The following is a 23,980-nucleotide window of genomic DNA, read 5'->3' on the forward strand; positions in this document are numbered from 1 at the left end:
GTGAATACATAGCTTAGTGAGTAATGTTTAAATATGTAAATATCTGTATCAGTCTCTCACTTTGTGTATAATTGGCTGCATGGGTTGGTGAGTAGCTACATGGGTGTCTATATAGGTTATTAGTTGGTTTTTTGAGTATCAGTCTGAGTGTCTGCATGGTTCGGTGGGGGGTATTACGTAGTGCATAGGTGCATGAATGAGTGACTCACTGTTTGTATGTGTTGAACACAGTATGTGTGCAGGACTGTATGGGTGGATGAGTGTGTGTATGGGTGTGTTAGTGAGTGAATGACTGTCTCAATAGTGTCTTTATGAGTAACTACATATGTTTTAAACTAGTATATGTGACTATTGGTGTATATATGTGAGTATATGTGAGAGTGAGAGATTGAAAGAGTTCCTGTATGAATAAGTATGTGTTTCTATAAGTGATTGTTTAAAAGACTAAGTATGTGTAAGTTTCCGTAGAAGTAAGTGTGGTGGTGTGTGTATAACTGTATATGCAAGTAAATGTATGTTTGATTCTTTATTAGCATGAGTGACTATGTGTGTGAGTAACTCTATGGATGAGTGGCATTGTGTAACAGGATGTATAGGTGTATGAGTACATATGATGAGTGAGTACATGTATGAGTGACTGTATTGGACTGTTGGTGAATGAGTGGATGTGTATGTGGATCTTAGAATTACTGAAGAGGTTGTTGTAACTGGTATTGGTATGTCCATTGTTTTGAAAATGTTAGTCTCTATTTTTGAATGTGTGTATCAAAGGTTATATTAGGGTGAGAGGAGGTCTGCCACTCTATCACAAGGATGATGTCATCAGTGATGTCATCAGTGATGTCATTTGAGATGTCATCAGTGATGTCATGAGTGATGTCACTGACCATGTCATGAGTGATGTAATATGTGACGTCATCAGCAGTGCATTGCGGGCGCGCGAGTTATAGTTAGCTGAACTAACTATAACGGGGGAATTTCAATGGTTTTGTACAAGTGAAAAGTCCAGCTAACTATAACACCCCTGAAACCTATGGTTTTTTCAGTGAATTTCTGAGGTTTTTTAAATGCTAATTCCTAACTATAACGTGCCTGAAACCTATGGTTTTTTCTGTTAATATATATATATATATATATATATATATATATATATATATATATATTTATATGGATGGGCAGCACAAGCTTGTAATAAACTTGCCATATCAGCACCAGCGAAATTGGAGTCTCTTACTCTGTTTAGTGCATTACCTGCACTTGGATTGTTGTTGTGACATATATATTATTAAATTTGAATTTAATATAATCAAAATATTTAAATATATAATTCAAGATTAAGTTAATGCTGTAGTATTTTTGTTCTACAGTTAAAAACATATTTTACATTAATCTACACTAATATTGATGGAGATCTCTGCTACATGTGAAAAGTTACAAATAATAAATCTTAGCTCGTAAATTGGGCTCCACCTCCTGAATTCAGGTGTTCCGACAATGTAAGCCTACACTTTGTTGTAAATTGTCACTCGTAAATAGTGAATAGCCTACGTAGTAAGTTTACCACAAACTGTAAGAGTAAACTTACATGTGCAGATTTACTCACATGTAAGTTTACCTTTGTGAATAGCTTACTAAATCATGTCTCTCATCTTCGAGCTTATGGACTCCATGGCCTCTTGGAATCCTTGGCAACTGAATGCCTTACAATCTATCATTCCAAAGACAGTAAGTTCAGGTCTTTTATATCTTATTCACACAGTGGGAACACTTGAAACAACTGAAAACACAGGAACTTGCATCTTTTTCTCTGAACTTTCTATTGCATAACAAGGTTTTCTAGACAGTTGTCATAGCATCTAAAAGACGCGCTGTCAAGGTCAGAGGGCCATTAAGATAATCTTTAGATTCAGATCTTCTTGTGAACCATAAAAAAATCCTCACCATAAACTCTCAGGTCAATATCCCTCTGCTTCTCCCCAGCAGCATTCACAGCTACACAGGTGTACTTCCCCGTGTCACTGATCTGGGCACTGGTAAGGGTCAGTACTCGCCCACCTGAAAGAATCTGGAAAATCAGAATAAAAGTTAATGTTGACTCAGCAGTGCAACTCTACTGAAGATAAGCTGTATTGCTATTTAATTTATAGTTGAGCATAGACTGCCATACTTGTGGTCTAAAGGAATTGTGCATATATGTTCATGAAGCAATCATTAAAAATATCTGGATGCTTCTCTTCGAAGGACTTCTTTTTGCAACAGGTTGTTTACCTCTGAAAGGTTTATAATTTTGTGGCAAAGAAAGTGACTATTCTGCCTTGTGGAATTAGTCTCTAGTTATACAGATGTATTGACAAATCTGTTTTAGCATTTAAAACTTGCCCCTAAGAACAATAATGAAACATGTTATGATTGTGCATGCCACAAAACATGTATCAGTATTGTTTGTTAATTTCCCAGACATTACTGCTTAACTTGTAAACAAAAAAAGAAACTAAGTGCAGGGGCCCCAGAGTTTACTTAGATGCCCACTGCCATCACTGCTACAGAGGCAGCCGGTGCAAGTGAGCGCGGTTGGGGGAGTTACCAGACGACAGAATAGGATTTATTTATTTATTTAATTTTCCCTATTCCGTTGTCTGCTGACTTCCCCTGCCCGACACACCACGCTTACCTGCACTGGCCGCCGCTGTTGCTGAATGCCAATGCTATCTAGTCTTTATTCCACTTCAATTACCTTTCTTCAACCACTGAATACTTCCTTTCTCTTTACCTCATTCATAAACATTTTTTTTTTATCTCTGTTTTCTCTTCCTTTTTCTATCTCCCTTTTCCATCTTCCTCTTTTTTGTTCGGAGTCAAACTCTGAAGATAAAAAATAGGTCCCTGTACACAATAAAGTGCTGGCCCCATAACACCCATATGCAATCATCTACACAAATTAAGCACTCTCTCGCCTGCATGTCAGTCCCCTTGTAGACATGGGCAAATTCCTATTTCTCAGCCATGTAAGAAATGGGGTTATTAGTTGTGCAGGATATGAGTCCTGCAGAAGTAATAGGTCAGAATTGTCTACTTACTGGGAACCAAGAACCGCAATGAAGCACTTGACTCTCTCAGGGTAGGAAAGCAGAGAAGTCCAAGGCCTACCCAGAGGATGTGTTGTGGGCTAAGTAATCTCCATCTACTGGCACGGAACCACAACACTCAATAAATTATTGTCCAGTCAGTTATAAGCGAGCAAATGGGGTGTATTATAAGGTGTGGTTGTGAGACCTCACAATGTAATACACTTGCCAACCCATTTAGGATCAGTGGGTTTCGTTTGTCAAACCTTCAGCTCAGCCTTGGGAAGCTGTGGCTCTGAGCAGCAATGCTAACCCAAAGCAAAAAGTGTAAAGCATTTAAACAGCACTGAAACAATTGAAGAAGAAATACACTAGACACAAAAGAAATTGGACACCAATTTACTAAAATAGACTGTATTTTATGTCTTTTTAGACATCACAATGAAAAAGATCCACTGGAGGGTTCGGAGATATAATTTGCAAGGTCTAGTAAATCAAAACAGTACACTCAATCGTGAACAAGTGCTGGCAAACTCAACAAATTTGACACTGTGAGAAAGTGCCCGCTTTCTGCATGGTTGCCCCCAATTATTTTGCTGAACTGCTGATTTGGTACCCAGGGCCTATGTTTTTTCCCTAAAAACTGTATTGAAAACAAAACCCAATTGGCATCTCTGGCCACAGGTCAGCCCCTGGTAAATTGTACCACAGGTACCCAGGGCACTGTGCCCAGGGAATACCTCTATGGGCTGCAGCACTTATTGTGCCACCCTTAGAGGCACTGTACCATTACACTTACACACTGTCTTTGCAGGCTGCGTGTTTTGGTGCAGAACAAAGTGAAGAGTGAAGAGTCAACATGGCACACACCCCTGTGTGCCATGCTTACATCCCACTGCCCTGGCTTAGGTCAGTCACCCCTCTAGCTGGGTGCACTATACCAGTTGTGAGGGTACAGGTGCATGAGCTCTGTACCACTATAGTGTCTAAGTCGCTTTTTTAGACATGGTAAGTGCAGTGCTGCCATTAAGAGTATATGGTGCTGGGAGTCTGTCATTACGAACTCCACAGCACCATAATGGCTACACTGAAAACTGAGAAGTTTGGAATCAAACTTCTCAGCACATTAAACCCACACTGATGCCAGTGTGAGATTTAATGAAAAATGCACACAGAGGGCATCTTAGAGATGCCCCCTGAAAAACGACCTACAACTAGAGTCCAGGCTGAGTGGCTGCTTTCAGCTGCCACCACCAGACATTTTTCTGGACCCCTGGGTCGAGAGCCTGCTGCTCTCGGGGGCCTGAAACAATGCACATCTTGGGACAAGGTGCCAAGCCTCCTCCCCCAGGATGGGCAGGGCCCACGAAGGGGAAGCTTCAAAGGCTTGCTGCCTTTCTGAGCTTCCCCAGGCCACTTGCTGCTTTCAGCAACTGGTCCCCACTGGTTCTGACCCCCACTTTGGGCGGGAGAACCAGCGGGAAAAACAAGTGAGGAAGAGAGGTGTGCCCACCTCTGCCAACTCCACCCCTCAGGTCGGGGAGGCAAAGTGAAGTAGATGGGGGGACCCTGACAACCAGGGAAAGGTTTATGCCCCCCTCCCACTAGAAGGGGGCATAATAGGGGGTGTACCCACCTCAGGGCAGGGGCCCATTGGTCCCAACCTTTTACCTACCTGTAACACCCCTAAATCTAGTATTTAGGGGCACCCCTGAACCTTGCTTCCTCAGACACGAAACCAGAAGAAGAAAAGAAGAAGAAGGACCAAACAGACGTGCCGAAGCTAACAAGAGGAGGACGCCTATTGACTTGGCCCCAGCCCTACCGACCTGTCCCCACCTCGAACCTGCTCCAGCGAAATCCCGGTGTGTCCTGCAGCCAGGAACCTCGAGAAACCCAGAGGGCCTGCCTGCCTTCCATCCCAAAGACTCTGTCTCCCATGAACACCGGATTTTTTCAACCACAGACTCCAGCTCCACAAGGATCTGCGATTATGCACCATTCTGCACCCAACGCCCATGGCCGGAGTGTGAGTGGCCCACCAAGAGGAGGTCTCCCCGGAGATCCTGACCTGGGATCCTGACCCGGGATCCTCTGACCCCTGACCTGCTGCAAGCCTCCAGCCAACGCCTGCAGCCTCAAACCAGAAGGTCCCCCCAACCGTGACCAGGAGCTGCTAAGAAGATCTGACCCAAAAAGGCACCCCTGCACCCGACGCCCTGCAGCCTTGGGTGGCCCAACCAATGGTGCCTAACCAACCTCCAACATCCCAACTTACCTCTCCAAGTGATGGTCGCACCCAGAAGACCTTTGTTCCCGAACCTGCAGTGTGTTTGCAAACCGGAGACTCCCCATTGAAAGCTATAGGGCACCCGATGCCAAAACAGTACTCTGCACCCGGCTGCCCCAGTGCCGCTGAGGGTGCACCTTTTGTGCTGGCTTGAACCCCCATTTGCCCTGAGCTTAAGACCAGGAGCTTTGCACAACCTTGTGGCCTTCTCGTCGGCAGCCACCAGCCGAAGGCCCCCTATCCCCCATTGGATAACATTGGGCCTCAGCACTCTGCACCCGGCCGCCCTAGTGCTGCTGAGGGTGTAACAAGAGTGCCTTCTTGACCCTGGGGTACCCCTGAGTCTAACCCCAGAATACCAACTCCCACAACAAAGTACTTACCTTTGAACCGTTAACACTATTTGTGTGGAGTTGGAAAACCTAAGAAATCCTTTTAAAATTGTACTAAATAACAAAAACGGTTTTACTCACCTGTTTACAGGAAATGTCCCAGTTCAGTATCCAGGCATACTGCACTGTGTAAGAAAAGTAATCTGCAAAGTAATTGTGAGAAAGTGCCATCTTTCTTGCATGGTGTGCCCCCACTTTTTGCTGAATTGCTGAATGTACTTTGACTGAGTGTGCCCTGGACTCCTGCCAATCAGGTGCCCAGGGCCTATGTTACTTCCCTAAAACACACAAAACCCAAATTGGCAAACCCTGGCCACATGTCAGCCCCTGGTAAATGGTACCCTAGGTACCCAGGGCCTTGTGACCAGGGAAGGTCTGTAAGGGCTGCAGCACTCATTGTGCCACCCTTAGAGGCCTTGTACCCTTACACACACACACACTGCCTTTGCAGGCTGGGTGTCTGGGTGCAAGACAAAACAAAGAGTCAACATGGCGCACATCCCTGTGTGCCATGCCCATCACCTACACTGCCTTGGCATATATCAGCCACCCCTCTAGCTGGGTGCCTTATGCCAATGGTGTGGGCACAGGCGCAGGAGCCCTGTACCCCTACAGTACCCAGGTCCATTCCTGGGCACTGTAAGTGCAGTGCTGCCATTTAAGAGTACATGGTGCTGAGAGCTCATCAAACACGAACTCCACAGCACCATAATGGCAACACTGAAGACTGAGAAGTTTGGTATCAAACTTCTCAGCACATTAAACCCACACTGATGCCAGTGTGGGATTTAATGTACCAAGAACCCCAGAGAGCATCTTAGAGATGGCCCCTTAAACCTAACCTACAATCCACGACTGCTCTGAGGCTGCCTAGGCTGCCACACAGCAGACATGTTGCTGGACCCCTGGGTAGGAGAGCCCCTGATCTCCTGGGCCTGCAACAATGCACATCATGGGCGAGGTGCTAAATCTCCTCCCCCAGCATGGGCAGGGGGAAGCTTCAAAGGCATGCCGCCTCTGTGAGCTTCCCCAGGCCACTGCACCCCCCACTCTGGCGGGAAGCTTGGCCGGAAACCCTAAATAAGGACAGGGGATGTGCCAGCCTGCCAACCCCACCCCTCAGGTGGGGGAGGCGAGGTGAAGCACATCTCCGGGCTCTCACCATCTTGAAGATGGGAAGCCCTACCCTATCAGGACTAGGCTACTGCCCCCCTCCCACAGGAGAGAGGCAGGATAGGGGGTGTACCCACCCCAGGACAGGGACCCATTGGTCCCTGCCCTTCACCTACCTGTAACGCCCCTAAATCTAGTATTTAGGGGCACCCTGAACCTTCCTTCCCCAGATTCCAGATTCCGAAATACAAAGAAGAGCAAGAAGAAAGAAGACCTGCCCTGCAGCTCCTAAGAAGAGGAAGACACCAACTGCTTTGGCCCCAGCCCTACCGGCCTGTCGAACCTCGAACCTGCTCCTGCTCCAACCCGGCATCTCTTGTGGCCAGCAACCTCACAAACCCCGGAGGACCTGGCTACCTTTTGGCTCTAAGCCCCTGGGACTCCCATGAGTAGAGGCCCTACTCAAAACCAACTTCTAATCCCTGGCAGCAGCCTGGAACCGCGAACCCAGCACACTGTGCACCACCCAAGGACCTCCCTCGACACTCCTGAAGAAGCCTGCAGCCTCAGAACAAGGTGCCACCCCTACCGCGATCAACAGAGGGTAAGATTTCCCGACACCAAAAGGCACCCCTGCACGCGGCGCCCCGCGGCCCCCTGTGCCCTAATCCCGGGGTACCTACCTATCCTCCAACTACCCAACTTACCCCTCGAAGTGGTGGTGGCAGCTGAAGAATCCTCGTCCCCGAGCTTGCAGTCTTTTTCTAAACCGGAGATTTCCCATTGAAATCAATTGATTGCCTGAAGGCTCAAAAGCACCCTGCACCCAGCCGCCCGAGTGTCCCTGGCAGTGCATCCTCTACACCTACCTACTTCCCCACTTGCCCTGAGTAAGTGACCAGGAGCCCAGCTCCCACAGCCACGTGGCTTGCTAGTCAGCAGCCGCCAACCATGGCCCCCCTATCCCTCATAGGATAACATCGGGCCTAACTCTCTCTGCACCCGGCCGCCCTAGAGTCGCTGAGGGTGAACCAACTCTACCTACCTGACCCTGGGGGACCCCTGAGTCTATGCCCAGAACCTCAACTCTGCCAGTCGAGTACTTACCTTTAAACGGATAACTCTATTTTCTTCATAGGGTAACATTGACTGGCTTTTTCCTGAAATTTCTTCAAAGTGTGGACTTTTCAAATCTTAAAATATTCACCAAAAATCAGCCGAGTAATGAAAACGAAAATACTCACCTCTTCTTAGGTGAGCTCCCAGTGCTGGATCTTGGTGCCCAGCACTGACTCTGAAAAATGCTTACAACTGTACTTACCAGTAACCCACTTTTCTCCCATAGGAAATCATTGACTGTTTTTCTGTGAAATTTCTTCTAAGTGTCAATTTCTGCAATCTTTAAATATTCTTTAAAAATCGTATAATATCTGAAAACGTAATTACTTACCTGTTTTGGATAAAGGTCCCAGTACTGAGTCTAGGTACCCAGTACTGGATTACAAAAGTAACGACAACATACTGTACCTGCAACTTGAATTTTCTTCCATAGGGAATCATTGACTGTTTTCTATGAAATATTTTGTCAACTTTTAAAATAGCAAAATATTGTCTAAAAATCATCACAGTAATTAAGTCGACTTTCATCACTTGATTCTAAGTACTGACCCAGGACTGAATCTAGGATCCAGTCCTGGAATTCCAAAAGTAATCAAAAAAGTAATCTGTTGCAAATAACTTGAAATTTCCATTGAACTCAATGCATTGTTGTGTTTAAACTAGTGTTGCCTATTGCAACCACTTGTAACTGTTTACAAAAGTCAATTGCATATTGCAAAAGTATTTATATAAAGCATCTCATTCTGAGAAAGTATATTTTAATGCCAATTGTTGGTTCCAAAATAAAACAAGCATATATTTTTTATATATATACCATTGGCCTAGAGTTCAGTTATTGAGTGTGTGAGACCATTTGCTGATTGAGTGTGTACAACAAATGCTTTACACTGTCCTCTGATACTGCCTTACTGCTCGACCAAGCTACCACTTTAGAGAGTAAGGTTATATCTAACTTTAGCCTCTGCCAAACCCTTGGGGACTGTGGCCTCCGTACACCCTGTACCTATTAGGGAACAGTATATACAGAGCCACTTTTTCACAGTAATCTACTGGTCATTTTACTAAAAATCCTATACAAAGTATTTGCACTGTATTTCCAAAGCATTGCATTTACAATAACAGTACTGTAATCAAAACCAAGTACATATACAATTGCAATCCAAACTGTGTTACAACTGCATTACTTCTGTAAAGTATTTATTACTTACCTGTGCCAGGCGTGCTTGGTACTTTAAAATAAAATAACTAAAAGAATATTTTAATACAAAAACAATTGGTCTGGAGTTCAGTCTTTGAGTGTGTGAAATCATTTGCTGACTGAGTGCGTACAACAAATGCTTAACACTGTCCTCTGATAAAGCCTTACTGCTCGACCACACTACCGCAAATAGAGAGTGAGGTGCTATCTACTTTACCTCTGTCTACCTATTGGGTTCCACTGGACTCTGTGCACACTATAACTCACTTTGGTATAGTATATACAGATCCAGCTTCCTACAGACATTTAGAAACTTTTCGAGCAAAAACTTGGGCTAGTTGCATTGCGGCCAGTTAGAGTTACTTTGGGTGAACAACTCAAACAGGGAGCCAGTCAGGGGATCAGCAAGGTCCTAAGAAACAGTTACCTCAGCAGGTAAATCAGTCTTCAATCAGTTCCAGGTACTTGCATACTTTGCTATGGTTTCCTATGATGTGGTCCCGATGCAAGGGATATACGATGCTGAAGATGCTCAAGTATGCTGTGGATGCAATGCAATTGACGGGGGGTCTTCTTGCGGCTACTTCTCAGTCTACAAAGAGGGTGAGGCGGACCTGGTCACAGGGTCGACGTCCTTCGAAGTCCTCTTGGTCCTGGTAGAAGTCCAGCTGTCACTGGGATACCAGTCGACCGGTATTGTGATAATGGTATTGTGGTCACAGCCAAATCCTTCCCTGGGTGATAACTTGTCTTCTAGGTGACCAAGTTGCACTCCGATGTCATACCCAGGTTCAACGAACTTGGTTGCAACTTTGAACATTGGGTCCTAGTATTTGGTGCTGCACAGCAGTGGTTGGCATTTTTGTGAAGATTCTGGCCTACCAACTTGCCACAGCAGGCTTCTCAGATGTTGTGGCCTGTGAGGAGGTCAGCCAACTTGTCTTTTCCCAGGCCAGACTCCAGAGACTATGACTCTTTGAGCAGGACACATCAGGAGCAGTCCCTTCTCCTTGGCTAGCCACCAGCAGGGTCAGCAGGTGCAGTCCATGCCGGTGCTGCTTCACAGTGTATCAGGAAAATCCTTCTTTGGTCCTTTTTCCAATCTGGGTGCCAGGGGTGCCCTTTTTATGCTCAGAAAGTGCCCTCAGGAAAGACCTGGCCAGTATCCAATGGGCTACTTGGTTCCACTCACACATGGCAGAACCCTTCTTTCAACATCCACAGCTCTCTAGCGTGTGGCCCAACAGGGCTTAATGTCCTGAGAAACCAGTTTGACAACTGGTTTCCCCTTCACTATTTCTAGTGGCACCTTGTCTCCCTACACAATGGAGCAGCCCTTCTATCAAGTGTTACCCATTTGCCCTTCAAAGGCAGCTTCTCCTCTGAAGCTCACCTTTTGGGGCACAACCAGTGTGGCTTCCTGGAGGAAGGAGGTAACACCTCTCTCCAATGTAGGCTTTTATTGCGTCCTTTCCTGGGAGTCATCAGCATGTCTCCTTAGGATGGCAGAAAGCTGGGCACCGGAAACTTTGGTCAATTAAAGTGGCACCTTTTAAAATTGCATTTTGCCCACTAGTGACATTAAATTCGGTTTAATCATTAAATCGGATTTAAAGCACTGACTCTTTTGAGACCTTACAGTACCAACTTTAATAGTCACATTCAGAAGTTAGCAGGGCTGAGATTTCAGAGTTCAACTATGTACTTGCCAATAGAGCTACTAGCCTTTCCACAGTAAAAACAACAATTTAGGGTTTTGACTGCTGGAACATACAATGAACAGCCTTACGGCTCATTATTCCTACCTTAGGGGTCACTTACATTCATTAAAAGGGGGGTTTGGGCTTTGTCGTTACTTTAAATGGCAAAGTTGAATTGGCAGTTTTAAACTGCCCTCCCAGTCTGCAGTGGCAAACTGGCAGTCATGTTTACCATGTTTACCTTGTTGTACTCGTGGTGGCACAAACAGTGATGCAGTCCACAAGAGACACCTCGACTTACAGGTCCTAGTTACCCCTAGTACCATATACTAGGGACTTACAAATAAGTTGGGCTATGCCAACTGGGGACAAGCCAATTAAACATACACCATTTTAAGGGATCTGAGCAAATGCACTGAATCTGGTTTAGCAGGGCTCAGGGCATTCCAGAGCCATTACACCAGTACATAGTAGTCAAGATGGGGGTAAAAGTGGGAGGTAAGCCTGCTTCCTTAAAACCCCATAGTCACAATATACCCCACCTATATCAGATGCAAGTCACATTACCAGAGGGTGTCATTTTAAACAAAGCAGGCCTGTTGACCCTATCAAGGGTTCATCACATTAAAATATAAGACAAGCGTATTAGCTATCTCAAGAGGTCACCACATTAAAATATGGGGCAAGACTATTGGTTTTGTCTGGGGTAAACCAGAACACTATATAATCACAGAAAGCATGTTAGGAATATTGACATTAAAACCAAGGAAATCAGTTGTCAGGTGTAATAGCCATTGCAAGATTCGTGATTAATCATTTGTAACTAAAGAACATTGAATAATGCACTACAAATCAATATAACATGTGACACAAGTCTCTAGTCATACTCATTAGGCCCAGAGCAGGAATTGTGAAGCCAAAACTTACAATAATGTATAAAAGTCTCCCCCGTCATGTATCTGTGTTCAGGAAGACAATGCGTTAATTTGCAATTCAGTCCCAAGTGGGTATCTGCTGGTCATTTCAGTTTAAATAGTCTTGTGGAGCTAAATTCTGCTTTATGAGAATCCATCTCAAACCCCAAAAGATAATCAATTTACTATGAAAGTTGTCATTGTTATGTAGACCAATCTACAGCTATCTGCAGGGTAATATTCCTTAGTGTATATCACTTTAGTGCCAGATGACACTGAGCTCATTGGCCCATTTCTGACTACCAGTAGAGGATATTGATCGGTCTATAGCTCTGCTCTACCTGCATTAAAATTTGGACACTGCCAAAGCCAAGTCTTCACTGAGAGTCCTAAGCATTTTAAGATACCTTCTCTTTTCCTTCTCTCTTAACGTACTCTCTAATGGTGCATTTTGTTGATTTGTCTTCAATAATATAAATCCTATTGTGAGAGAATGCATCAATGAAGGAGCTCCAGCTTCTCTCAGAACTCAACTCAGGACTGCGGGCTGCTATGCCTCCTGTAGCTGCTCACAACATTTTATAAGTATGTGGGGTGGTGGCAATGCCCCTTCTTGGGGCACCTGTAACAGTAAATAACGCAAAGCAGTCCCTAGCAGGCCATTATGAGCGCGCTCCATCGCTGTAGCAGAGCATATTATATGAGCAGCTCCTGCCTCTTTGTTTATCTTTGCCAATTCTTTAAGCTGAGTGATCAAAAAGAAAAAATCTTGGCAGGCTAAATGGACGGAACCCATTTGGAAAAAAAAACGCATTAAAGGCACACCAGTATCACATAAGAGTGTGATCCTTAAGTGTAAAAGCACAAGAAGCTAATCAACCAAACTTTTCTTTCTTCTCCTGCTCTGCTTTCTCATCAAATGTTTCTTTTTCATTTTGTGTTTCCTGCAGCAGGGCTTGTGTGCAGGCATTGGGTGGCATTAACACCATACAAATAAACTTACACAAACCTACCAGACACCTCCATTTACCCAGAGTTCTACTGGCACATACCCCCTGCATATGCAGAACCAGAAACGGTAATTGTGGCTTCTTCTACTCTGCTCCTAGAGCATGGAATGACCTGCACCTGCACGTCAGAGCTGGCTCCTCATTTCTTGAATTCTGCAAGAAACTGAAGACTTGAGACTTTATCTAGTCCCAGCCCTGGCTCGGCCCATATAGCTCCTACTTCAGCAACAGGATACTCTCCTGGTGAGACATGCGTTATACAAATAAACATTACCTAACACAACAAATAACCACTAACAGAACAGAACATTAACACCCACTAGATAGATTCTATGAATTAGCAGTTTGTGCCAGGCCATAATGATTCATCCTGAATGAGATGATCAAGGGAAATGTCCTTTATCTAAGTTCCTGGAAGTTTCCCATTGATAGTTTTACATGGCGTTCCTTACTATTTCTCATTACTTTATCTCAATGCAACCTTATTGAAATGTGGAAACCTCATCTGGGAATGGGACAACTATGTATGTATGTATATTTTGTATGTATGTATATTTTGCTATTTCTACTGTGTGAACCTACGTGGCTAGAAACAGCACTGTACAGGAACCAAACCCCAGTGGAGATACCTAAGGGTCGAGGTCACAGAGAGCAGAGACAAAGGCAGTGGAAGGAGGTGCTGTTCTGATTTTAGAGAGGACGTTCCACACCCTGGTGACGTATGCTGAGAAGCCATATTATCTTGTTATCCTTCCTGTAGTATTTACTCTCTAATTTGCCAGTGCTGTAACTCCTCGTCTGGCGCTGACCGCCAGATATGTGATGAGAGCAATCAGCAGATCTTTTGTTCATTTTCATTCCCTCAGTGATGTTATGCCATGTTATGTTACTTGCCATAAACATAACACATTGATAGTCAGCTTACATACATGTGATTCAATTGTGTCCTGCATAGCTGGTGATGGTGTATGGAAATACGAAAATGGGCTGATCCACAAAGGTACAGAAAAGAAGTGTAAACTCATGTGCAAACCTCTGTATCCCACAATGAAGATCTCAATATTCATGGCATTTACATACATTGCTGAATTCTGCTACATCTTATATTGGTGCATGCTCCATACACCTTGTTTAGGAATCCAACCATTGCTTACTAAGTCAGTAATATTTTTTTCTCACTGTCACTTTTTCCTTCATCATAAAAATATTTCCACAAACTGCGTCCTCTATCTATATCAGCCAGGTTAAAATGTGTGGCACTTTCTCTCCTGGTTTGGACCTTCTGGTAAAAAAAAGTGTGGGAAAAGCGTTGCAAATGTTTTGGCATATTTACAAAGTTGTTGCTCTACAGGTATTCTGCACATGTGCATTGCATTTCTCTAAACACTCCTTTGACACTGTCCTGGAAATACTCACTGCTCTAATGTCAGTTCAAACTGATGTGTACCTTTATACTCATAGATCCCTCCTTTTACATGTATCATGCTTTGCGGTTCATGTATAATTAATGCATGTGTAATTTTGTACTTTTTTAGATTGATCTATGACTTTGAAAACCCCTATGATGCAGCAAGACGTTTCCGAAAATGCGTCAGGTGGGTGCAGTACCTGGACTCCATTAGAAAACCCTGTCACTGGCCGACCATCTTTCAGCCAAGTCAGGCTGGGGACTGGGATGCCTCGTGCTTCGCATTCGAGTCTCACCAGATTGTTGACCACAACCGCCACTGTGTCACTGCTGCCAGAAATAGATGGAGGAACTGTTGAAGGAAACAAATAAAGTTGGTGAATGTAAGTAATGGGTTCCCATAAAACAGTTAGCTGCCTCATCTCCACGCCTCAGGATTTTATGCTCACCTAAAGATGCCAATGTGAGGACTTTAGAATTAAAGCCTCAATCACAGTGGGCGCTCCTCTCATTATCTGCTAAGGTGCACCAAGACTTCTGAGACTGGAGCTAAGACACTCAGATGGAACATTGGCAAAGAGAGCGTGGTAGAAACCTCTTATTCTCCTCTACTTTGCCCATCTATGAAAACCCTGATTACTGCTGGTCATTTCAGTTTAAATAATCTTGTGAAGCTTCATTCTGCTTTATGATAATCCATCTCAAACCCCAAAAAGGGCATCAATTTACTATGAAAGTTGTCATTGGTATGTAGACCACTCTAGAGCTATCTGCTGTGCAATATTCCTTAGTGTATATCACTTTACAACCAGAGGTCACTGAGCTCATTCGCCCATTTTTTTGATTACCAGTTCAGGATATTTATTGGTACAATTGAGCATCTATAGCTCTGCTTTAACTGGCATTAAAATGTTTGACATTGCCAAAGTCAAGTCTTCACTGAGATTCCTAAGCATTAGAAGATAACTTCTCTTTTCTCTAATGGTGCATTTTGTTGTTTTGTCATCAATAATATAAATCCTATTGTGAGAGAATCCATTAATGAAGGAGCTCCAGCTTCCCTCAGAACTCAGTTCACAGGTGATATTGGAATAAAAGTCACAGGGGTACATTGTCAGAAAGCATACTCTGTTGCATCGGAGTATCCCTACCACTAATATGATGGACTGCCTTCTGAATTTCGATTCAGGTGGACCTCTGGTGTAACCATGCGAAGACTACTCTGTCTCTGGCATGGTTGCATCCCTCAGACAGCCCAATCCAGTAAGGGTCTTTATAGGAGGACCTCTGTGTCTGCTCACCTAATTTAGCTGGACAGACATGCAGGTTAGTTTTTAATGCCCGTCACTGACAGGAAAACTCTGGCAGTAAGGACTGTGAAAACTGTATAATAAACCCCTCACGTTTGAAGATAACTCCAATGGCGAGGGGGGTATTTTTTGTTATTTTCAAAAAGAAAATCCCACTTCAGGATTTTCCTTTTTGAAAAAAAACAATTATGAGTTTGATGGACAGAGCTGTTCAGGAAACTTAAAAAAGCATAGACAGGAACTACCATAATGGTGGCTCCTGCCAAAGCTTCAGAAATGCCCGACGGCTTGGCTGTCATTTCGAAATTCAGCAGGCGGTTACCCCATCAGGACAAGGGAGAAATTTACTCTGTCACCCTAATGGAGTAAACTCCTTTTGCCATAATATGAATCACCCCCAGAGTTTGGAAGCTCTGGCCAACAACGCAAACTGTGGCCGTAGCTAATCTAGTACCATGCAGAAGTGACCATACTGTATGACCTCCCAGGGTACTTGAGCTGTGTGGGGCTAAGCACTTCTGAGCGTAAAGACGTTGCCTTTGCGCAATACAAAAGACTATAAACTTCGCCCATCACCGATCTATTGATACTTTTTCAGTTTGATTTATATTTTTACAATCAGGCCTCCACCAATGCGTCTCTACTAACAATGGTTATAGCAAAAATCCTGTAAATAGTATGGACCTTAGGGCCAGAAGCACTAAGCTATTTAGCAGTTGCAAACCCTGCGATTCACAAAATCAAAGGGTTGGCTACACCTAAATGGCTTTTAATTATTCCTAAACCCATTTTGCAATTCAGAAAGTGGTTATTGAATCACAAAATGGGATTAGAAATGCACAACCACTTGCAGATTAGAAGGGCATGTGAGTGTATCCCAACCAAATTATGATTCCCAATGCAATGTATCAATGGTTAGCCACTGCAGTTTAGATTGCAAACCATTTAAAAGTTACTGACTTCTCAAAGGAGGTGGTAACCCATTAGCAAATGGAAGAGGTCCCCTAGAGCGCCTTCTCCTTTGTGAATGCCAAAACAAAATGTGTTAGGGAGTAGGCATTGGCCTGCCAACTCTCAAACATTAAAACAAAGGAAACTTTTTTAAAAGAAGCCCTTTTCCTTTAGAAACATAGGCTGCATATAAAAAAGGTTTACTTTATTTAAATGTGATCACAGACATGGTGGTCTGCTGTCCCCAGCAGGCCTCCATCCCTGTTATATCATTGGAGTAAGTTGCAATTTGTGAACTACCTCATAAGTGTTCATGAGGTGGGCCAGATTGAAACCCACTCTGGACGGTAATTTTTCAAACCCACCTAGTAATGCATAGGGTGGGTTGCAGGTAGCAAAGTTTCGCAAATAGTTGGTGTGCAACTAGTAACCACTTTTTACAAATTTACTTTTGGTAAATCTGGCCCTTAATGTTCAAACAAAACGTATGCATGCTTTTTGCAACTCACCATAAACCTGAAGACTGTACAGGAGCTCTGCCTGGCCAGCTGCATTGATGGCAGAACATTTGTAGATGCCAGTGTCAGTGATCTGAGCATTTTCAATCCGAAGGATTTGGCCTCGGTTCACAACGCTAACTCCAGCGGTGTTTGTGACTGGACGGTTTTCTTTAAACCATGTGATAGCTAAAATGGAATAGAAGCATTAATGCATGTATTGACAATGCTGTGATTAGATCTACCATGTTCTGTGCTGGTGCTCGGTAATAAAGCTGGTGCAGTTTGATCCATCCACAACTCTTGAGTCCCTGGATTCAAATTAACTCAGAGGATCAGATGTAAATCTAGATATTGGATATCTTGCATAGTCTCAGAAGGGCCTGCTGCATGCCACATTTTCGGAATATCCACAAAATACATATTTACATAGAATGGATCTATTTAAACTCATTTCCTTAATGATTATCCTGAAAATATGGCATGGGGCAGGAACTGCTGGACACCCCTGCTCCAGTTGCATGGAGCTCAATCTTTTTGTGTCTCTGTTGTAGAATAATATCTGGTTTGTAAAAAGAACTCTCTTAGGGGTAGAGAAGCATATAAACAGTTCAAGTAGCTATCAACAGAGTACTGGGTGAAGTTGCACCAGAGGCCAATGGTCCGAGGGGCCCACTGCTTCCCAAAAATGACTGTATTTCATAATTTAACCCATGAAGTAGGGGGGCTATTTTGTTTGAGTGCTCCAGGATCACTTATGCATGTTTGCTATGCCATGGCATACAACATGTGCAAATTATGTAAGAGGATGGTACAATGCACATAACTTTCACAGGAGAGAGGAACACAAGAAGCCTAAGTGCTGAAAAACACAAGAAAAGGGCAAGTCACAAAATCAATATTGATGTAATCTGTGGCACTCTCTTCATATTACAAGTTGATCTTGAACACTTTTGACTAAATCAAAGTTCTTCCTCCTCTTTCAAAACTAAATTTCGTACTTTACATACATTTCCACTTAAGCAAACCACTCCACACAGCAGAACCAAAATGGCCACTACTTTTAGTCATAGACCTGACTTTCAGAAAACACAATTAGGATTTGAATCATCATGTGAAGTGACCGCTGGTGGTTGGGTCACAACACAATGGCCTGTTCTCTCACAAACTGTAACCAAACAATGACCACAAGCTACGCCAATCTAAAAAGCAATCAATTCCTGACCAGACAGAATAATTATTGTGGATTGGAGTCCACGCTTTCAACATGGTCCTTCAACTTTTTAAACTCATGTTGTGCCCTGTTCTTTCTGGTGAGCACTAGTAAAAATGTTTAAAGGCCGTTTTCGGGTTTTTTCGCATATGGTAATGGTAATACACTGAGCAGGCTTAGGTCTGAGAGATGGGATTCCAGGGAATAAACAGTCTTATATGCAGCTTCAAACACCATCCTTTTCTCTCTCACTATCATACTTGTTAAAATGGTGTGACATAACTGGTGATGGTTCACTAAAATATTGTTCAAAGATGGAAAAACTGTAATCTGGCTGTAATTCCTACACCAGTCAGAACAATTAACATACATTAATACAGCAATCACAAGACACTATACTAAATATAAAAATCTATGATTATCTGTTGCAAAACACCCCACTCATTTTCACATTTTTATACCTAAAATATTTCCAATTAATTACACAAATGACAAAGAAAATAATTCAAATGAGCCACACAAGTATCTGTTCTGAACCAAAAATAACCTGAAGCAGTTTTTGATATCCAGTTAAGTAACTCCTCCAAAGACACTGATAGTTTAGATAAATAAATCTCAATTTTCTTTATGCGTTCCTAGAGAGAGAGGTGGAGCTGATTGGGAGAGAGATTCTTGTAGATCCCTTGTCTGTTGCTGTGGACATATAAGGAGGCATGCAGAACCTATTGACCCATCAAATAGCTTTAGTGTACTTCACTGCATGCTTACATCTTCAGATTCTCTTGAAAGGGACTGAATCTAGCAAGGTGGCAGTTTTCCCAGAGCACAGGGAAAGCTAGAGACTAGAAAGGGTGAAACTCGCCTGACAAATGATAGAAGGACAAAGCACGTACACATTCCCTTTTTATCATTAACATGCACGCAATCTTGCTACTAAGGTGAGGTGCCTCCGCTTTACAGAGATATTGGCCCAACAACTCGCTAACCCAATGTTCTACAGCAATCGCGTATAAAATACAGGCACAGTTTGAGATAGTTTAGGGCAGGTTTGTGAAATACCTAGCCTAGGTTAAAAAAAGCTCATAATTTCCGGTAAGGCACACCAAGTATAAATAAATTCATCAACGGATTGACAGGAAGTTTGAGGAATATATATAATGGCACCTACCAGGAACAGGATTCCCAAATGCTATACACTCAAGTTCAATAGGGTTATTCACAACCACAGTTTCATTCTGCATTTCCTCAGCCCCCTCGATACTGGGAGGTTCTGCAAGAACGTGAGACAAAAACATCAGGGCATGGATTGATGCTCATACTCAGGATCAACCTGGAAATCAAAATAAGCATTGGCAAACATTTTTTCAAAACAACCCACACTGCAGGAGGATGAAAGTCAAAGGGAACCCATCCAGCTCTGGAAGCAGCCCCTTAGCCTGCAGCCTACTGGGAAAATGCCAGTGGCAGGATGGCCAGTCCAGCCCTTCTCATACTTACAAGCATAGCTGGAGTGGTACGGTTAGCAGTGAGTGCCTTAACTTTAAATCATTAGCATTCTTAGAAGTAAAAACTGCTCGAGGTAGATCTACACTTAAGATTTTTACACATCTTAGTCGAGGTGAAAGAAATGGGAAACCAATGGATTTGCCCGGAGGAGGTCTGTGTCTTTTAACAACACTTACTCCCACAATAACTTTGACGCTCGTGCCTTAAATTACCTCCTTGTGCTTAATGACGCTGTGCATGTGCTCAATTAAGACCCTTTTATCTCCTCGAATATCTGTTGTCTGGTTCATATCAAATTACAAAAGTCAAAATTGTCAAGCAGATTTAACATGAAATCATGTTATTGTTGCCGGTGTCATACAGAATTTCCTACAATCAGAATGGGTGAAAAACCCAGTGGAAGGTTGATCTACCATAGTTTTCAATCTAGCTATAAAATCACTATTGTAATTTGAAATATTTAAATTAAATTGAACAGTTAAATCTCATGGTAACGGTAACAAAATGTAAAAAGTATTGTAGTTTTCTTTATTTTCGGGTTTGCTCTTTGAAGCATTTTTCTACTTGCTGTTTTTTTTAGAATTGTTAAAATGTCCTCAAGCTCCGTTTTCCTGCTTCTAGGCCCTGATTTTGGGGATTTTTATTTTTTTAAATAGTGTAACAACTTAGGAGAGTTATGATGTCCCGCACCCATTTTCTTTGTTGGCACCCTTTTAGTGCTTTTATTACTGTTGCATTCCCTCTGTTACATTAGATAATCATCAATGACATGCTATTTTGTATTTCTCCTGCCAAATTTCCCCACTTTCTCCCACAAAATAATATCCAAATTGATAATACCATTTTCCTTTTGTATGTATTTATTTGTTTGTTTGAGTATTTAGGAATTTTATATATTGCTACATGTCACTTTGAAGTTTACTAAAGTTCAGAATGTAAATCCAAGATTTTGGAGTAAGATGTGGGTCATGATTCTGAATCCGTATTCCTCACTAATCAGTGATCCTGGACAGGCGACCTGCTTTTAGCTGAAGCTCCTCTCTGGGCCTGCCTATTTCATCTGTGTGAGAAAAGCTTGTACTGCTGCTTACTAGACCTTAGATTGCTTGTCTGGCATTCATTGTACATGCCTACAGGCAGTAGAGAAGTAGATGAGGTTGAACTGTCTAGAGGTCAATGAAGACAGAAATACTACTAGTTTACGTTTCGACACCACTGTGGCATTACAGTTGTTTGCTCAAGTTCTCTGGGTGAATGTCTTAAAAAAGAATCTTGCAAACAAACAAAAAATATTGGCATAAAGTTTGAATCTCAGCTTAATATGATCGAGCAAATAAATGCATTTGTGAGCTTGGCTTGTATTATCTGCACTCGTTGAAAAGAGATTTTCAACTTTTCCCTTTGCAGCAAAATATATCAAGTAGGAGCACCTTAAGTGCATTAGAATTAATGATTTTAATGCTTTTTACTTTGAATTCCCGGAGAATTAAATTTGCAGATTGCAGCTTATTCCGGATATTTATGCTGCTGGCTAGATGAGATCACATCTCGCCTGCACAGAGAGTTTGCATTAGGTGCCAATTAGATGCATTTTGTTGAAATCTTTGTGCTTGGTTAAAAAAAAGCAGGAATAATCTTACATCTACCCCTCTGACAAAGCACTTGAGTATCACTGTCCCCGTCACACACTTGCTACTACTGCCCAGGCTTTTTCATCTATCCCTAAAGTCGGGCGAGAGAAGATTGGTGGAAGGGTTTTCTTAATGTCTGTACTGAAATCACTCACCTTTGGAAATTCATCTGGATCCATACATTTTAAAGTTTAGAAAAGCTCTAAAATCTGGTAGTGTACATCTCAGTAATTTTAGAATTAGTCATACAAACTGACATCTACTGAAACGCCACGATGCTTTACAAAACCCATTATAAATACAAATACAAAATCTAACCTACAAACACTTTGTATATTACTAATGATGCTTTATAATGCACTATTTTAAGGATAAAATGTCTGTACTTGGTTTTAGGGATGTCTTTTTTGTGCATTGAAAATCTGGAAGATGGGGACAAACTGAATGTTAATGACTGATATAACAGATCTCTGAGTTCATGGCAGTTCATTGACCCACAAGAGTCTGCCTACTGAATCGCGCTCCCTACTGCAGAGATCTGCTGGCTCAGTCGGTTTAGTTAGGAAAAGGTCTCAGGGGCCATACTAGACTACTGCCCTCCATGGGCCATTAGTGTTTATTGGAATGTTAGTCCAGTAGGCAAACAAACCTCATTCATATAAAGAAATTCAATCTACAAACAGACTTGCTTTAGTTTGGAATGTTCACCCCAGTCCTTATGTTTTATTCTTTCCATTTAAAATGAACTTTTACACCCTTGCAGGCCAGGCTTAACAAATATCTAGTTGTGGCATAGTTAAACTTTAAGAAAGAAATGCATGTATTGTTTTCACTAATAATTTACTATCATTTGACAAATCTGCTTGAACTTTGGCAGATGCTTGGCTCATTCAGCTCCAGTCCAAACTCTGTTCAGATTGGTGAAGGAGAAATGGGGCAAAGTTACTGAAGCAATTCAAATGAACCACTGCACTTTAAGTCCCATAGGAATTTGCGCTCACCGCTACAGCAAAACTACTGCATATTAAAAAAAATCTCTATGAAATCCCCCTAAACACCAGTTCATCCGATGTTAAGGTTACAAATAAAATTTAACAATGACAATAAGATGACTTGACCAGATTTGGGGCAAAGAGGCAGAGCATAGGGCCTGTGTCTAATGTCTGCTGGGTTTAGTGTAGGACATGCCCAGGAGATTGCGGAGGAAGTGGTTTTAGACGAAGGGTCTTGTCAAAAGACAGGCCCAACACCCACAGTACACAGCTGAACATTATGTCATGTGGAGTGCAATGAGACCATGCTGGGCACTTTAGAGGTTAGACTCTGCAGGCCCTGGAGGAATGGGTTCTGAGTGCCAGTCCTGCACTAAAAGCATGAGTAAGTAAGTAAATAATGTATTGTTTGGTTAATAAAAATCTTTACAATTTTCACATAAAAAAGCATAGCAGCAAAATTCATCATTAAAAAGTTGAAGAGCATGTCATAAAACATTCATTCCTTGTGTTAAAATAGTCAGAGCAATGATCAGTAAGTATTATCAAATACATTGAGTTGGCAAAATCTTTGGTCTTGAGATCGGACATAGATTATTCCTCTTGAGCTAATTAGATGTTAAAAATTCCGATGAGTTAGGTACCTGTGCAAGGTTTTGGCAGTACATTCAGTGTAGAAGACAAGAAACATAGGTCCTGAGGTAATGGACTAAAGCCCTGTCTGCTTGCTAGCTTCAGTTGTCCAACACTATTCAGTCTTGCATAGCAGCTTAGTAAATACATTCTCTACGGGCTAGTTCAGTGTGCTAACAAAAGCAATATTTGTGCAAGGGCCATTCTTTATCTAAACACTTTTCGAAAAGTTTACGGATACTTTCACGTAAGGTGCCTAAAGAAGAATTGAGAAGGGGATAAGGATCCAGGAAACATAGTCCAATAGATAAAAAGTCAATGTTTGGGTATCTGTAAAAAGACGACTGTGCAATGCTCGATTGATCTGGAAACAGTGGTGATGGTGTGTTAATGTTGAGTGTTATGCTCCAGCTTATGTCTTCCAGAGTCTTTTGGTTGCAGTGATAAAGATTGCTGCTCACTAAAAGTATGAGGCATGACCACTGGGCTCCTGGGGTAGGGTCTTAACTGAAGGGCATGGCTGATGACCGGGACCTGAAACAAGTGCTGATTACCATGGTTATATGTCCAAATATCATCTGACAAAAATATTGTATCCAAAATATAGTTTACAAAAACATTAGATGCTGATTTTCTATTAGAAAATTAAATGTGGAGATATTTTTGTAAACTATAATTAGGACACCATATTTTTGTCAAAAATATTCTGGTATCATTCTGCTGCTCCTGGCTGCACGGTAAGCTCAGTGGACCATGGGAGTAGGGGTGGTGAATCCCGAGCTTTTGTGGAGGGCCTGGTCTAAGGTTCAGGCATGCTCTTATAGCTCAACGGACACAGTCGTAGGCCAAACACAGCGGCCTCTTGGTTTAAAAGAAATGGTATAAAAGAAATTATTACAGGGCCTGATCAAGGCTGCCTGGAACAGCTTCTGGCCTCAGAAATATTTTCAGTAAAGGGTCGGTCCAAAGTCAGTTCCAGTGTTAAGATTCCTAGGTACAGCCAAGTGTTATGTGCAGTGAAATGTGACTTTGACTGTG

General features: G+C 42.6%; 1 protein-coding gene across 1 annotated transcript in view; it reads right to left on the minus strand.

Moving 5' to 3' along the window:
• HMCN1 (hemicentin 1) overlaps positions 1-23,980 on the minus strand; it is a 1,072,905-nt gene that overhangs the window by 536,008 nt on the left and 512,917 nt on the right. Inside the window, exons 37-40 of the mRNA XM_085601687.1 lie at positions 19,349-19,450; positions 16,980-17,156; positions 14,410-14,561; positions 1,942-2,065 (exon numbers count right to left, since the gene is read on the minus strand). Of these exons, the coding sequence (XP_085457813.1) occupies positions 1,942-2,065; positions 14,410-14,561; positions 16,980-17,156; positions 19,349-19,450 (555 nt within the window). The remainder of the gene's footprint in view (positions 1-1,941; positions 2,066-14,409; positions 14,562-16,979; positions 17,157-19,348; positions 19,451-23,980) is intronic.

The sequence above is a fragment of the Triturus cristatus genome, chromosome 4_2, assembly GCF_964204655.1.
Source record: "Triturus cristatus chromosome 4_2, aTriCri1.1, whole genome shotgun sequence".
Taxonomy (NCBI): domain Eukaryota; kingdom Metazoa; phylum Chordata; class Amphibia; order Caudata; family Salamandridae; genus Triturus; species Triturus cristatus.